This window comes from Berkeleyomyces rouxiae, assembly GCF_048999995.1.
Source record: "Berkeleyomyces rouxiae strain 22BRR77 chromosome Unknown BrBRR77_ptg000002l, whole genome shotgun sequence".
In the NCBI taxonomy this organism is placed as follows: domain Eukaryota; kingdom Fungi; phylum Ascomycota; class Sordariomycetes; order Microascales; family Ceratocystidaceae; genus Berkeleyomyces; species Berkeleyomyces rouxiae.
Genome location: NW_027396492.1, coordinates 3290128 through 3304915, shown reverse-complemented (window position 1 = coordinate 3304915; position 14788 = coordinate 3290128). Strand labels below are relative to the sequence as shown.

The 14788-nt window shown below is 58.2% G+C and overlaps 4 protein-coding genes across 4 annotated transcripts; 1 reads left to right on the top strand and 3 right to left on the bottom strand.

Moving 5' to 3' along the window:
- Positions 1–175: 175 nt before the first annotated feature.
- On the bottom strand, positions 176–1786 carry BROUX77_002489 (uncharacterized protein; the record flags this gene model as incomplete). The annotated part of the gene is made up of 1 exon (XM_073747035.1): positions 176–1786. The coding sequence occupies one exon, from the start codon at positions 1784–1786 to the stop codon at positions 176–178; it is 1611 nt and encodes a 536-aa protein (XP_073607571.1).
- A 418-nt stretch (positions 1787–2204) lies between these two features.
- BROUX77_002488 (uncharacterized protein) lies at positions 2205–2870 on the top strand (the record flags this gene model as incomplete). Its single annotated transcript, XM_073747034.1, has 2 exons — positions 2205–2252; positions 2316–2870. The coding sequence occupies 2 exons, from the start codon at positions 2205–2207 to the stop codon at positions 2868–2870; spliced, it is 603 nt and encodes a 200-aa protein (XP_073607570.1).
- A 353-nt stretch (positions 2871–3223) lies between these two features.
- Positions 3224–5223, bottom strand: BROUX77_002487 (uncharacterized protein; the record flags this gene model as incomplete). Its single annotated transcript, XM_073747032.1, has 6 exons — positions 3224–3650; positions 3736–4417; positions 4479–4550; positions 4647–4958; positions 5030–5055; positions 5123–5223. 6 exons carry the CDS (start codon positions 5221–5223, stop codon positions 3224–3226), a joined length of 1620 nt encoding a protein of 539 aa, XP_073607569.1.
- Positions 5224–6816: 1593 nt separating this feature from the next.
- Positions 6817–14665, bottom strand: BROUX77_002486 (uncharacterized protein; the record flags this gene model as incomplete). Its single annotated transcript, XM_073747031.1, has 2 exons — positions 6817–6933; positions 7016–14665. 2 exons carry the CDS (start codon positions 14663–14665, stop codon positions 6817–6819), a joined length of 7767 nt encoding a protein of 2588 aa, XP_073607568.1.
- Between the last annotated feature and the right edge of the window lie 123 nt (positions 14666–14788).

Below are 14788 nucleotides of genomic sequence, written 5' to 3'. Positions count from 1 at the left end.
GGGGGAGTGTATCGGGGGTAGGGAGGAAAGGAATAAGGATTCTGGTAATTGGATAAGATATCGCGGACCTGTAACTGCTTAGCCGAGACTACTTACTGTTGTCGTACATATATAATGCCTATTGTTGATTTTTCTCATGGTTATTTTCCCCTTGCTCAAGTCTCTCTTTAGCTACTCACTCTCGCAACGCCGCTTCCACCTCTGTCTCCCACCACCTCTTCCACTCCACGACCTTCTTCCCCCGCCGCGCCTCCTCAGCCGCAAACACCATCGCATGGCTGCGCAGCACCTCCTCAAGCGTACACCCAACGAAGCGCGCCTGCGCCTCCTCCGCCACCATCGCGCCGCTCTTGACCGCCTCGACGGCCGCGACAAACTGCGCCGCCAGCCCGACGTCGCCACCGCCATGGCCCGTGTCGGCCGCCGCGGCCGCGTCGAAGCGCGTGACCTCGCCCGTGCGGAAGTCGGTCACGCAGATGGTGCGCGAGTCGGCGGTCAGCTCGCCGCGCGTGCCGTAGAAGCGCGAGTAGCGCTGGCAGATTTGCTGCGTCTGCGCGACCATGTGGAAGGTGGCGGTCTTGGCCAGGCGCGCGCCGCGGTCGGCGTCGTCGGCGCCGCTGCCCGTGTCTTGGTCGTCTTCCCACTGCATCGTGACGACCTGCTCGTCGCACACGTCGTTGTCGCCGTCAAAGACACACCGGCCAAACCAGTTCTGTGCTCTGACAACAGCATCGGGCGTGTCCGGCGTGTAGTCCCTTTCCAGCTCCGCCAGCACCGCCGCGCGCCGCGTCTCCAAGGTCGGGTACGCCTCGATGTCCGGCACGACAATCTTGACGGGCCAGCCGGTATTCCCCGTCCCGACGCCCTGCAGCTCCGGGCCGAGATAGACGCGCTTCGCCGAGAAAATACACCCGTCGTCGCCAATCGCGCAGCGCGTGCAATTTGTGGCCGCGCCCGCCTCAGCCGGTTTGCGCGCCCGGCGGAACTGCTGCACGCCACCCACCGAGCTGACGGCGCTCGGCTCGTGCGCCCGCCCCGCGCCCGCGCGCACCGGGCTGCACAGCAGCCACAGCAGCAGGTCAATGTCATGGCATGACTTGGTCAGCAGCGCGGGCGCGGAGCAGTCCTCGCGGCGCCAGTTGCCGCGCACGTACGAGTGCGCAAAGTGCCACCAGCCCACGGGCTCCGTGTGCACGGCGCTGAGCACGTCGCCGATCGCCTTGTCCTCGCGCAGCAGCCGCCGCAGCAGCACGTTGTGCGGGCTGTACCGCAGCACGTGGCCGATGGCAAAGACGCGCTGCTGCCGCTGCCCGGACCCCGGCGGCGCTCGCAGCGCGCGGTACATGTCGATGCAGTCGCGCAGTGTGGTGGCCAGCGGCTTCTCGCACATGACGTGCAGGCCCAGCGGGCGGAGCCCCACGACGACATCGCGATGCATCTCATCAAGCACGCAAACAAAAACAGCGTCGACGCCAAGCACCCCCGGCCGACTCTCAGCATCTCCTCCGGCCCGGTCATTCTCAGTCTCGACCGCGGCGAGAGCATCCTGCCGGCTCTGCTCAAACACCACAAACTCGCGCCAATCCGCAAACGCCTGGCCGGCGCTCGCCGCGCCGCCAGAGCCCCAGATGAACCGCTCGCCGAAGCGCCGCCGCTTGTACGCATCGGGCTCGGCAACGGCCGCGACCACGCCGGCCGTGGCGCTCTGGATCGCTTTGGCGTAGGCTGTGCCGCGCGAGCCGGCGCCTACGACGAGGAAGCGCGCGGGGGCCGGGCGCGCGGACATGGTGGGGCTGTTGGAGCGCAGCTCGGCGGCGGAGCGGTGCGGGAAAGGGTGCTCGTTGGGAAAAGAGCTCTGGACGGGCATAGACCGAGGTGTGCAAGTAGAAAAAAAAAGGTGGCATAAGAGAATAAATTATCCAGAGACGGACCACGCCAAGCGCAGCAAGACGGAGCTGGCTCTCGAAATCCCCGGACCTCACTCCACCGCCACAAGCCAATCGCAGCGCTTCCATATCCGATAAGATAAGCAGCCAACCGGAGGATTCGCCCCGCCTGCGCCACACGCAAGACCCGCCACACTCCGTCTCCGCGCCACACCTGCGCCCAATTCACCCGCCGTCGGTCCCAACCCAGCGCCGGCCCCCGTCCGCCAAGTCCCCACCGCCCGACGAGCTCTCACCCTCTCCGCAACACCACACGCCATGGCCGAGCCGACCGATGACGGCCTCCTGGTCTGGATCGACTGCGAGGTACGCCCCCCGCCCTCCGCTCCGCTCCCACCCCACCAACTAACCCCCCCCCCCTTCGCACAGATGACCGGTCTCGACCCGGACACCGACCAAATCCTCGAAGTATCCTGCCTCATCACCACGGCCGACCTGACGCTCATCGACCCAACAGGCTACACCGCCGTCGTGCACACGCCGTCCTCGCGGCTCGCGCAAATGGACGCCTGGTGCACTGCGACGCACGCGTCCAGCGGGCTGACGGCGCGCGTGCTCGCGGCGCCGGCCGACCGCGCGACCGCGTCCGCCGCCGCCGCCGGCCTGCTCGCGTACATCCGGCGCTGGGTCCCGCGCGCGCGCTCGGCGCTGCTGGCCGGCAACAGCGTGCACGCCGACCGCGCGTTTCTGCGCCGCGGCGCCTGGGCCCCCGTCGTCGAGTACTTGCATTATCGCATCCTCGATGTCAGCGCCATCAAGGAGGCGGCACGCCGCTGGTGTGCGCCCGAGGTGCTGGCGGGCGCGCCGCGCAAGACGGGCACGCATCGCGCGCGGGAGGATATACTGGAGAGCATAGAGGAGGCGCGGTATTATAAGGATGCCATCTTTGGCAGGGTGGAACGCAAGAATGGTGGTTCGTGTTGAAGGGGGGGGAAGAGAGAAAAAAGAATACCGCACTCTCTGATTTTCTGTTCTCGCAAAGTCTACAGAATAAATAGAAGAAAAGAAACAGACACCACGAATGGTTCAACAAGGTTATCGCACAAAGCCAAAGACAAATAGCACAGAACAAAGAGACAGTCCGGCAACCGCCAGACCACTACCACCAACAAAAATAACATACTATCTGGTTCTAGATACACAGTAACGGGAAAGGGGGGTGGGCGCTCGCTCTCTCTGGCCAGTGCCTCTCTTGCATCTCAAAACATGCCCGGCGGCAGCACAGTCTTAAAGCCCTCTTTTTTTTCTTTTTTCTTTCTTTCTTTCCTTTTCCCCACTCATCTTCCCAGAGTCGCAGACTGGAGTCTCTTGAGCTGCAGCGCCGCATGCGCAGCGACCAGCGCGCTCAAGGCGCCAATAAACAAGCAGACGGCAATGGCGTTCGGGCCGTCGGTCGAGTGGGTCTCAGACGGATGGGCGTCGGTGGCCAGCTCGGGGCTCTTGCCGGGCTCGAGAATGGAAAAGACAATGGTGGAGATAAAGTTGCCGAGGAACTGCGGAATGGTGCTGTAGATGTTGAGGATGCCAAAGTAGATGCCTGATAGCTCGCCGTTGGACGACGCATCGCCGGCGCTGCTGCGGTGGCCCTTTTCCAACGCGCCAGCCGACGAGCTGCGGCGGTGGGTCTTGGACGACGGCCCGCTGAGCCGGTTGACTTCGACGCCGAGTGTGGCGACGGGGGCCCAGTTGGCAACAGACCAGGGACTACCAGGAACAAGAGGGGTTAGCAGGGCCGGACGCGAAGGGGAATACAACAAAGCCAGAAAGAAGACACGGCGCGTATACTTACATGCCACAGATGCACACCAGCGTCGTGGCAAACTTGAAGCTGTTGGCCATGGGCGCCATGAACATGGCCGAGGCAAAAATCAAGTCGCCAATGATCCAGGCTGTCACAATGTCTGGTTTCTTGTCGCTGAGCAGGTTGACGACCTTGGCGATGCTCTGCGGCGGGCGGCGCGTGTAGTTTCCCACATCCGGCGACTTGACAATCAGCGGCAGCAGCCAGGCGCCCAGGAAGGTGACGGTGGAGTACATGACCAGGGCCTTGCTGCCGATGCGGCCAATGTCGCCGAGCGAGTCGCCCGTCTTGGCCGACACGGGCGCGTCGTAGCGGAAGTATATCTCGCCGACCCACGTGGTGCTGTAGAACTGAAAGGGGAACCAGCCAATCCACGCCCAGAACTGCGCCCAGCAGATGGCCTGGATCCGCGGCGGCAGGTTCAGCAGCGTCGACCAGATCTGGTGCACCACTCTGAACCGGCTCTCGTTGGCGGCGCGCGGCCTGGGCAGCAGAACTCGCTCCGACACGGCCCAGCACGAGACGGAAGAGGAGGAGAGCACAAAGATGATGGCTAGGGAAACAAGCTGCTTGAACTGCGTGTCGCCTAGCGTCGTGCCAAAGACACCGACCAGGTCGACGGCGCCGGCCGCATAGCCGACAACGTGGCCAATGGCAGCCAGGCGGGAAGCTAGAGAAGGGTTCTGTGTGAGTGATTGGGCGCGGCGTCCCGTGGGCAAGGGCTCACTTACACCATGCGGCTCCGGCCTGCTGCTTCTCAATGGGCAGAGTATCAACAATCAGACTTCGGGAGCAGGACATGACTGCCGCAGACGTTAGCACAGGGGTCCTAGCCCGACCGACCGGAGGCAGGGCAACGGCAACCCTAAGCCAGGCCCGGCCACTTCAGGCAATCTTACCGGCATTGATGGCAAAGTCGACGACGTAGATGGCTGCAATGGCCAGCGCAATAACCAGATTCTTGCTCTCAGACGGCAGATATCCAAAGAACAAGACCAGCTCCTGCGTGAAGCCGAGAACCCAGAGCGCCATGGACACGATGATGCTTCCGGCCACGATGACGGGCCGACGGCGGCCGTATTTGGAGGTGGATTCGTCGGCGAGCGCGCCAATGATGGGCTGCACGATCAGGCCGGACAGCGGGCCGGCGATCCAGACGAGCGACGTTGTGCTTTTGGAGAGGCCGAGGTTGAGGAGGTAGGGCGTGCAGTCTGGAGCAGAGCAAAGGTGTGGGTTAGCACGACGGGCAGGGCAAACGGTCATCGATCGGAGAAGGGCTTACACGTCATTTCCACGCCCCAAACAAAGCTACAGAAGAAGGCGACGGGTTAGCAACATGCACCAGCCAAGGCGGGCGGCGCAAGACAAGACATACACGATTCCAACGGTGGTAAAGGACAGCAACACCATGCGCATGGTCTCGCTGCTGCCCTTGACCTCAGCCTTGCCGGCCCAGGTCGCAGGAGCGCCTGGCATGGCGGGCGGGAGGGGAAGCTTCGAGGGCTCGGGGGCTCGGAGGAGGAGCAGATAAGGAGTTATCGCGGGAGCTGGCGAGAGAGCTTGGATAACGACGTGTTGTCAGGGCGGAAGACTCGGAGCAGGAGAATCGAAAGAAGTGCAGAGGCAGGCCCGGATCGAGAGATTGTGGAAGAGGGAAGAAAGAAAGACAGTCGTGGCAGCCCGCGCGAATTTAAAAATAGACTTTGTAGGAGAAGAAGATGAAAAAAAAGCCGATTCGTCTCGGACTCGAGAAAACAAACAAAAAAAAGGCGTTGCGGGTGCGAGAAGGAGGCCGGCCGAACAGGGGTTAATCGCTGAGATTATCGATGACGTGGAGGAGACCAGAAGAAAAAAAAACATGGTCATTTCATGCTTGCTTGTGTGCATACGGACAAAAGAAGCATGGGGATAAAAGAAAAGGGAAAGAGAAGAAGAAAAAGAAGGAAGAAGAACAAAAAAAAGAACCTCGCCTCAAAAACAGCAACTTCCCGCTCACACAAAGAAACAAAAACGAAACAAATTCGCACCTATAAAAAGAAGCCACAATCACGTTCATATAAAACTCCATCCTACGAGAAATAAGAAAAAAACAAAAAGGCAAGAAAATCAACCCAAAACGATCTTTATCTCCATTCCCCCCCCCTCTCTTCTTTTTTTTTCCAAGGCCAAAAACATCAGATCCGGCAGCTATTCCATCTCCTCCCATCCTCAAGCGAGCTCCACCCCCAAAATCAGGAACCTGCCCCCAACGAGCTAGAGCTCCTTCCTCCTTCTCCCCCCGCCTCCGGCACACATCGGCCTGGCCCGATGAGGAAGACGGCCCCACAACCGGCATTGACGGCACGGCCGAGTGACCGCAAACCACATGACACACAAAAACGCCGGAATCACACAACACGGCAAACTTTGACAAGAAGACACCATTATTACTCACACACACTTCCTGGTTAGCAACTAACTAGTTACGTCTAGTTGGATAGAGAAATACATGGAAGGGAAAAAAAAAAGAATAACAACCATGTGACCCTTTCTTTGTTTCCCAAGAAAAAAAAACTAACCAAAAAAAAGACAGACAACTCCAAAGTGCACCCGGCTCAAAGCTTCATCGAGGACCCAAAATATGCATGCTCAAGGGGCAAAAAAGAAAAACATAAACGTGGTTTGTATACATACATCGTCTGGTGTGCAATCCAACCTGCCGAAAAAAGCCAAGAAAGAAAAAAAAAAGAACCCATGGGGAACAATAAGGGAATTCAAGGGCACCTGCAAGTCAGATCATGGTAGCAGCGAAATGGAGATAGAGACAAAAGAAAGGGAAAAAAAAGTGTAATAAAACGAGAAGACACGAGGCCATATCCCGCTAGGCAGATAAAAAGAACAAAGGAGAATAAGAAGAACAACGATAAAGCCACGCACACATTGCGCATGCGAGCTACTATCCAGCAGAAAGGAAAGGACGATGTGAGCCAAGGGGTATATCAGAAAAAGAAGAAGAAAAAAACAGAGTCAAAACAGAAGAAATAGACATGAAAAAAAAGAAGAAGAAATGTGACGTAGCCGCCACAAATCTCAGGCGTCCGCCAGCTTCGCAAAGTGCTTGGACCAGATCCAGCCGATCTGGCAATTTGAGTCGTCTTGGTTCTTGGCAAGCCAAAGCTCGCCCTTTTCGCCGACCACGTCAAAGACCTAACATCCGAGAGAAACATTATGTTAGCATTGTACATTCCCATGGTAGCCAAGTGCCGCCTTGGAAAAAAAGAAAACTCACCTCGCCTGCTTGGTACACCAAGTATGGATACCCCGCCTCTTGCTTTGTTGTTTCAATGTGGAACTCAAACAGCGATGCCGCCAGCCACAGCACATTATACGCGCGCGTCGTCTGGCCAGCTGCGCTCTCGCCGTCGCGCGACGAAGGCCGCGTCTCGTTGCCGTCGGGCACAGGGAGTGCCGAGTGGAACAGGCCGGAATAGCGCTGCTTGCCGGCCGACACTATTGAATCGTGTATGCTGTGGCTGTGCGCATATGTTGATGACGTGGTCATGGAAGAGTCGCGCTGCTGCTGATGCTGGTGCTGGTGCTGCTCACGCTTCTGATGGTAATATGCCAGCTCAGAGCTCTGTCGTCCGGGCGGGCCCGAGTCCATGCTAATGCCCGTGCTAGGCCGCCCGGAGCTCTGCGTCACAAAGGAGCGAGATCCGATAGACGCCTCCGGAGATGCTGGCTCGGGACGCCCGTGCATCTGGTGTGAGTGACCGTGAGGCTGAGACTGCGAATGAGTTGGCGTGTGTACATGGGTCATGGATTGCGTCATCGAAGGTGCGCGAGAGCCCGAGTGCGAGTGCATGCCACTGTTGGTATACCCGAAGCTCGCCGACGTGTAGTAGTTGTCGTAGTTGTACTGCTGCGGGCTGTTTGTCATGGGCATAGACACAACGCCGGCGAGTGGAGACGTCAAGCTCTCGCTACCACGGCGCACAAAGTCGGGCGTTGGAAGAACAGGTGCCTCGCTGTTGACAGAAAAGCCACGCTGTCTAGGAGACAGTTCAGCGGGTCGCATGCGATTCCGCTGCCCACCTGCCGAAGCTCCGCCAGCATGGTCATCAAAGCTAGAAATTGTCGAGAGAGACGTTTTCCCTTTGTAGGCAGCGTTGAGGATTCCAAGCTCGCTGATGGGCTGTTGAATGTAGCCAAAGTCTGCATGGAAAGCGGACATGATTTCCTGAATGTCATGCACATCCCGACCATCGCCCAAGACAGATCTTATCCGGTCACGCCATGTCTTGTACCACGCCGTCTGGATATTGACCAAGTTGGACATGCAAATCTTGCCAACTTTGGCTGTGAGGGCAGATAGAACGGGCAATTCCTTCTTGAGTGTGTCGTTCAAAGCCTCGTACTGCTCAACCAGCTCCATAAGCTTAGCATCCCCAGTCTTGCCGCTCTTCTTCAACAACTCTAACTTTTCATAGTCAAGACGGCGCTTTTGTCGCTTCTTCATGGCCAGAGCGGGATTGTAGTATGATCCGATGACACTTTCAAAGGGCATGATTACCTGTTTGCGCACCTGGGCCACGTGGCTCTCAAGAACAACTCGCTCCATGTCACGCATCGACACATTGAACTGCACCCACTTGCTTTCAAGCTCGGGATACCCGCTTGGCTGGAGGCGCATAACCAGCTCGATTGAAGACAGGTACTGGAGAAACTCGTGGACGTAGGCAGATACCTGATGGGTGTAGTCCACCGCATCACGCAGGACGACCTGCAGCCGCATAAAATCCTCGTTGAAACGCTCATTGAGCTTGACATAAACATCGTCTTCTGGTACTCTGTTGCCCGTCTGCATCTTGTCAGACCGTTTGCCAAAGGCACGCGCAATGCCAGCCTTAACATCAGAATCTTTACGTTTACCACTAACAATCTGGCCGACGAGTTCAAAGTTCTTTTTAGTCTTGTTGATTTCAATGATGGCATCTTCCAGAGAGTCTTTGGCCGCGACAAGGTGCACGCGGTCAGGATGGTCCTGGGGGGTTTGCTGCAACATGGACATGATCAAGTTGGGGTATTTTGTGATGCGCTGCATAGGCTTGATCAACAAAGAATCCAAGTCCCAAGCTGCTGTAAGGTCCTTGGCCACCTCATGACACTCATTAAGCCATACTTTGACGGTGGGATCTTGTTGGATTTCAATCAAGCGCTTGGCAGCCAGATCACTGCTGCGCAAAAAGGTTTCGTGCACAGCTTTCATTTCGTCAATATAGTTGCGGAACACTGTGCCGAGCGAAGTCGTAAAGTCTTTGAGGTCATCAAGTTCGTGAGGGGGTGGATAAATGTTGGTGGTATCAAATTCTGGCGTGTTATTAGGGACGCCGTTGGCTTCCATGACGATGGGCATGTACATCTTGGTTACAGCCTCTTGAAGTTTCATAGAGAACTGGGTGTGGAAAGTAATAATCTCGTCAGTGTTGCGGAAGATGAGCTTGATGGTCTTGGAGTCTAGTTTCGGACACGCTTCGGCCGTTCCCTTGTAAATCTCCCAGACCACACACATGTCACGCACAAAGATAGCCTCAGTATCAATCAGCTCTTTGATAACATTGCGGCGCTGAATGAGACGCTGGCGCTCTTTTTCGCTGATTTCTTTCTTGGATGGCACGGCGGGGGGGATTTCGGGTTCGGAAGACGATGGTACAAGACGGATTCGTTCCAAGCTAGGGCGTGCCAGGGAGGTAGCGGCAGTAGTACGATCACTACTGACCGGCCTGGAGCTAGTCAGTGTTGTAGCGGAAAGATTTTTCTCGGAAAAGCTGCCGGCAGGCGTGCCACGGACATCGTAAATAGACCCCGGTTTTGACGGCGGCACGGGCGGCGGGCTATGGTCAGGGAGCGGCACTCCAGGTTCGGTGTCTAAAGTGACAATTGTCGTTTTCGGGGCAATATCTAGGGCGGGTTCCAAGGACTTGGTAGTCGTAAAACCGGATGCTGAAGGCAGAGGGGGCAAGATTGGCTGGCTATCTTCCTTGGCCAGGGACTGACCATCAACACTAGCGACAGGCGGCATGATCTGGAACGGATCGGACCGAGGGCTAGAAGTAAGAGGGGACATGTCTGGCAAATCTAACGGTTGGTTGAAACGACTGTTATAATCCCGACTATCGACAGAGAAATGGGACCACGAGGATTGGAGATTGAAGATGCTCTCCGGTATGACCACTGCGGGGGCGTCTAGAGTCTTGCTGTTGGCAGCAGCGTCATGTTTGCTGGATGTGTTTGCGTTCTGGCCAGCATCCTCCAAAGCAGTATCCGTCTCTGACGATTCACATGTGGAATCACGTTGCGATGAAAAACTTCTAGTCTCGAACTTGGCGTCTAAAAGGACAGACACGGGTCCTATCGGATCCTCATCACATGTCGAGGTGCTATCATCGTCTTGTTGCTGAATTTGACGAATGGCGTGGGCAGCAGTAGAATCGGGGAGAAAGCGGTAGACTGAGTCTTCGAAGGTGTCGTCCTGCATGGGGATGAACGGAAGTTGTGACGTCATGGCGCCCGTAATGTCAGATTCACGACGGAAGACGCTGGCTGTGGTGGAATGCGGGATGGCGGACGAATATCTTGACGGCTGGCCATAGTCCTCAGAAAAGCTCTTGGTATAAGCAGCTGCCATGTAGCCTGAGCTAGTCGGTCGATGGACAGGAGAAAGTGGAAGTGTCGGCGACAGTTCACCAAGAGGCACATCTTCCTCATCGCCAAAAGGATAATGATAGTTGATGCGCAGATGGTTGGGTGAGTTTGCACCATCTTGGTGTGAGCGAGACGGTGTCTGGGCATTTGGCGACAGACTTTCGGTAGGCTCAACTATAGGAGGGGGGCGGGGTGCTGGCATGGCTAGGATGTCAGGTTCGGCCTCCATCTCAAATTCTGTGTTGGCGACAGAAATGGGCGACTGAGGCCGGGAGAGAGTGGCGGGAAGACTCGAAACTTGGGGGGCAATGACGTCGGGAGGAAAACTGCCTGGCAAGCCAAGCTGGAGGGAGTCTCGAGGCGAAGCAACTGTAGTGGGTAGAGGCGCAGTAGTCTCGGGCACCGGTGGCACCGGGATCCCAGAATTGGCAGGACGCGCACGCGGGGACAGAGGCGGGTCCTCGTCAGCAGTGCGAGAAAATGGAACATGTGTGGCGTCCGGATTGGGCAGTTTTCCAGCAGACACTGCTCTGGCAGCCAAGGCCAATGCTTCAGCCTCTGCGGCAGCAGATGCAAGCTCTCTCGTGCGGCGTCGAGCAGCAGCACGTTCCTGTTTTTCACGGATTGTTTTGGTGTATTTGAGACGGATGTCATTTCGGCGTTGTTCGAAATCGATAGGTCCCTCTGACATGCGCCGGTGGCTGTTCTCGAACTCACTAAGAGCGCTGATGCGAGATCGGGCATCTCTTAGCCTAAAGTTGGCGACGCTAGGGTTCAAGGTTGAATTGGCGTGAGCATGGCCGTTGGCGTTGGCGTTGGCTTTGGCGTTGAGGTTGGCACTGGTCCCAAGGTTGGCGTCGACTATATGCTGACGGGGTCGTGAACTCCTAAGTTGAGGCGATATTCGAGGGGACGTGGCGTTGACGACAGCAGCGAGGCTTGTGGCGCCAGTGTCAGTATTCGCGAGGGCGATATTTTTAGTTGAAGAAGCAGCCTTCATCCGTGCCCTAAAGGGAGACTTTTCGCGTGTAGACCTGGCGGGCGTGGTGAGGTCATCGCCGTCATCCTCTTTGGTAGTGTTCTTTTCACGACTCCTTTGGTGGTTGTGTGGCCGTCCTCGTGGGTTGGGTTTAGAGATTGGGCCAATGGGCGAGCCAGGTCTAGAGTTGGAAAACTGCAAGAGGGGACCGGGTCCACGGCTGGAGCCGGTGACACTGGCCTCATTCATTTTTCGCATTGACGTTGGTGGGTGTCGAGACTGTGCAGATTGTGGCTGTGGAATTCTGGAGCCCTCGGAAGTGGCCATGCGGGATCTACTCGAGGCTATCCGCGAAGATTCGCTGCTGGATCGGTTGCGAGAACGCGGTGTTGTGAGGCCACGCGTGGGCGGCGGGCCGGTTTTGGCGGACGGCTGATCCAAGTGTGGCTGGTTGGGAGGTGCAGCGTGAGAAACGTCGGCGGTGGAGTTTGGACGGTCGTGATGGGCGGTTCTGGATGTGGGCTTGGGAGGGTTTATTGAGGTTTCCGAAGGGGTGAAATCGGTGTCGATGTGCAAGCCAGCGTCGAGAATTACCCTCTGGCGGCTCGGAGACACAGCCCTAGCGGCGGCGAATGGTGAGACATGTAGGCCAAGGGTTCCTGGCGCAGGCGACATTTGGATGCCGTGGCCTGCAGAAACGGCGTTGGCCGGCTGGTTGGAGGGGACTTCGCCAAAGAGTAACGACTGTGTGTGTGCGGGATGGGGCTCAGGTCCAGGGGCGGTGACGTCGTGTTGGTGTCCAGGTGCTGCATCTTGGGGGTTCGGCGGAGGTTTCGCCATGGATGCAAGCAGTGGCGAGGTAAAGGCTTCGGGCGTCAGGGTCGAGGAAGCGTTGGGGTGAGGTTTGCGTATTCGGTTGGCAAACGACTGATGTGAGCTGGACAAGGACGATGGGATACTCAAGGGCAAAGATTTGTCGTCAGGCGCGTGGTGCGGTTGGTGGAGTTTTCGAGGAGTAGTGCTAAGGAGTGAGCCAGAGCCAGAGCCAGAGCCAGAGCCCGAACCTGGACCTGAACCTGAGCCAGGGTCTGAGCCTGAGCCTGAGCCAGGGTTTGAGCCTGAGCCAGGGCCTGAGGCTGATCCAGTAGACAAGGCTTTGCCCAAATGGTTGGATTCTAGCGAAGAGGCCGATGTATGAGCTGTGGTGGGCGAAGGAGAAAAGTCGCGAGGTTGCCGTACAGGAATAGCGCTACGTCCAGAAGGTCGTGGTGGGCGAAAGGAGGTGACGGAAGACGCAGAGCCCGGGCTCCCAGCAAAAGTGGAGGCGGAGGCGGAAGTGTGTGAGGGTGGCGGCGCTGAGGATGGAGGTATGGGGACAGGGATAGGCAGAGAAACAGAGTCCGAGTTTGCAGCAGCGGCCATGGCAGTAGCGTGGTCAAACTTCTTTTTCAAGTCCTTGACACTGATGTGGCCGGAGGCGAGGACCGGCCTGTTGGCGGAGGTGGTGGTGGAGGTTTTGGCATGTTTGGGGTCTAGAGGTGCGGATGCCGAACGCACAAACGGCCGCGAGGAAGAAGTGCCGGCAACGGTGACGCGTGCTTGGGAGCCCACCGGGCCCGGAATGGTGGTCTGGCGGGGGATGCTGGAGGCGGGCTGCGAGCCGGAGGCGGGGGATGCGTAGGGGCGCATCAGAAGGTCTCGGGCGCCCGTGACTGGGCGGTGGGTGTCTGCGGTTGCCGCCGGGCTCGAGGCAGAATGGGAGCGCGAGATGGGTGTGGCCATGGATCTCGCTGAGGCTTTGGCGGCGACGGGCAGCGAGGACGAGAGAAGAAAAGCGTCGTGGACGGGAGGGGGATTTACGAGGGCTGGCTCGACAGACTCGAGGCCTCGAATGTCGGCAAAGTAGGTTGCGTTATCATGTGAGGATACAGCGGGTGAGAAGAGGTCGAAGGCGTCGGCTGACGCAAGGGGTTGGGCTTGAGGGTGAGGGAGGGCCTGGGTCTGGGTGTGAATTCGAGGACGAGCCTGGTGTTGCTGCACCTGGGACTCAAGGGCAAGGCCAAGATCAAGATCAATTGGCTGGCGGCCCTGAGCGCAGGCGTGGTCGTGGGCCGTGGCGTCGACCAGGGCGAGAGCGGGCACAGGCACAGGCACAGACGAAAAGACGGCCGGCGAAAAGGACGTGGGCGAGAAGATGGTGGAGAGGAGGGACGGCGGCGGGATGCTCAAGAGACTGGGAGCGCGAGAGAGAAGAGCGCTATCGCGAGAGGCTGCGCGGCGATGGCTGTATGCAGGCTGAGGGCTAAGGTGAGAGTCAGGCTGAGGGTGAGACAGACTGTCAAGTGAGGCGGGCAAATTGTTATGGCGGAACTGCAGCTGGTAAGAATGACGAAAGGAGGCGGCGTTGTTGGGGGGTGATGTGGTGGTTGTCGTGGTGGTGGTGTTTGTGCTGTTGGATCTTCTGTGGGAGCCGGCCCAGGGAGGAAAAGAAGAAGAAGAGGCGGCGGCCGGGGCGGGGGCAGAATGAAAAATCAGACTGCTCGGGGCGCTGGGAGCTGTCGATGCGGAAGTTGCAGACGGTGCAGAGGCAGTTGCCGTTGCCGTTGGAAGAGAAGGAGGAGCTGGTGGAGCCCCAGCTGAGGCAAGAGCTGAGGCGAGAGCTGAGGCAAGAGCCGCAGATGCAGCAGTTGCCGTTGCTGTTGATGCAGGTGCATCTGCAGGAGGCGCTTCAGGGCCCAGGCCCGCTGGAGGCTGCGGGTCCAGGGCCGAGGCTTCAGGGGAGCCGGGCGCTGCGAGCCCTGTAGCAGCCGCTGTAAGAACAGCATCCAGCGCTGGAAAGGCAAAGGAATGCGGGCGAGAATGGGGCTTGCGGGCGGCGCGAGTGCTGGGCGACGACGAGGAATTCTGGCGAGAATGCGAGCGCGATAGAGCGTGGGCAGCGACTTCGGGTGGGCGCATCTGCGGCGGGGCGTGGCCGGCGTGGTCGTGGATTTGGGCCTGGCGCTGGCTTGCCGTGTCGATAGTGCGCGAGTCTGCTGGCGCTGGCGCTGGCGTGGAGGAAGCTTGGGCGTCTGGGCTGGTGCTCAGTGTGATTTGCACGGGAGCTATATTCGCCGGCCCAGTCTCAGTCGGGGTCTCAGTGCTGCTGACAGTCTCAGGCCCAGGACCCTCTCGTTCATGGCTTGGCCCATGTGGTACGCCGTGGCAAAAGCCGTATGCATCTTGCATGCGGAGGGATTGGCTGTGCATGGCCATGGGTGGGATTTTCTTTTGGGCGTGGGAGACGAGAGTTGTGTGTGTCTCTATGTGCGCGAGGCTAGAGAGACATTAAGCAGGTCCCGGTGTGCTGGAGATACGGAGATGGACCAGTAATTGAGC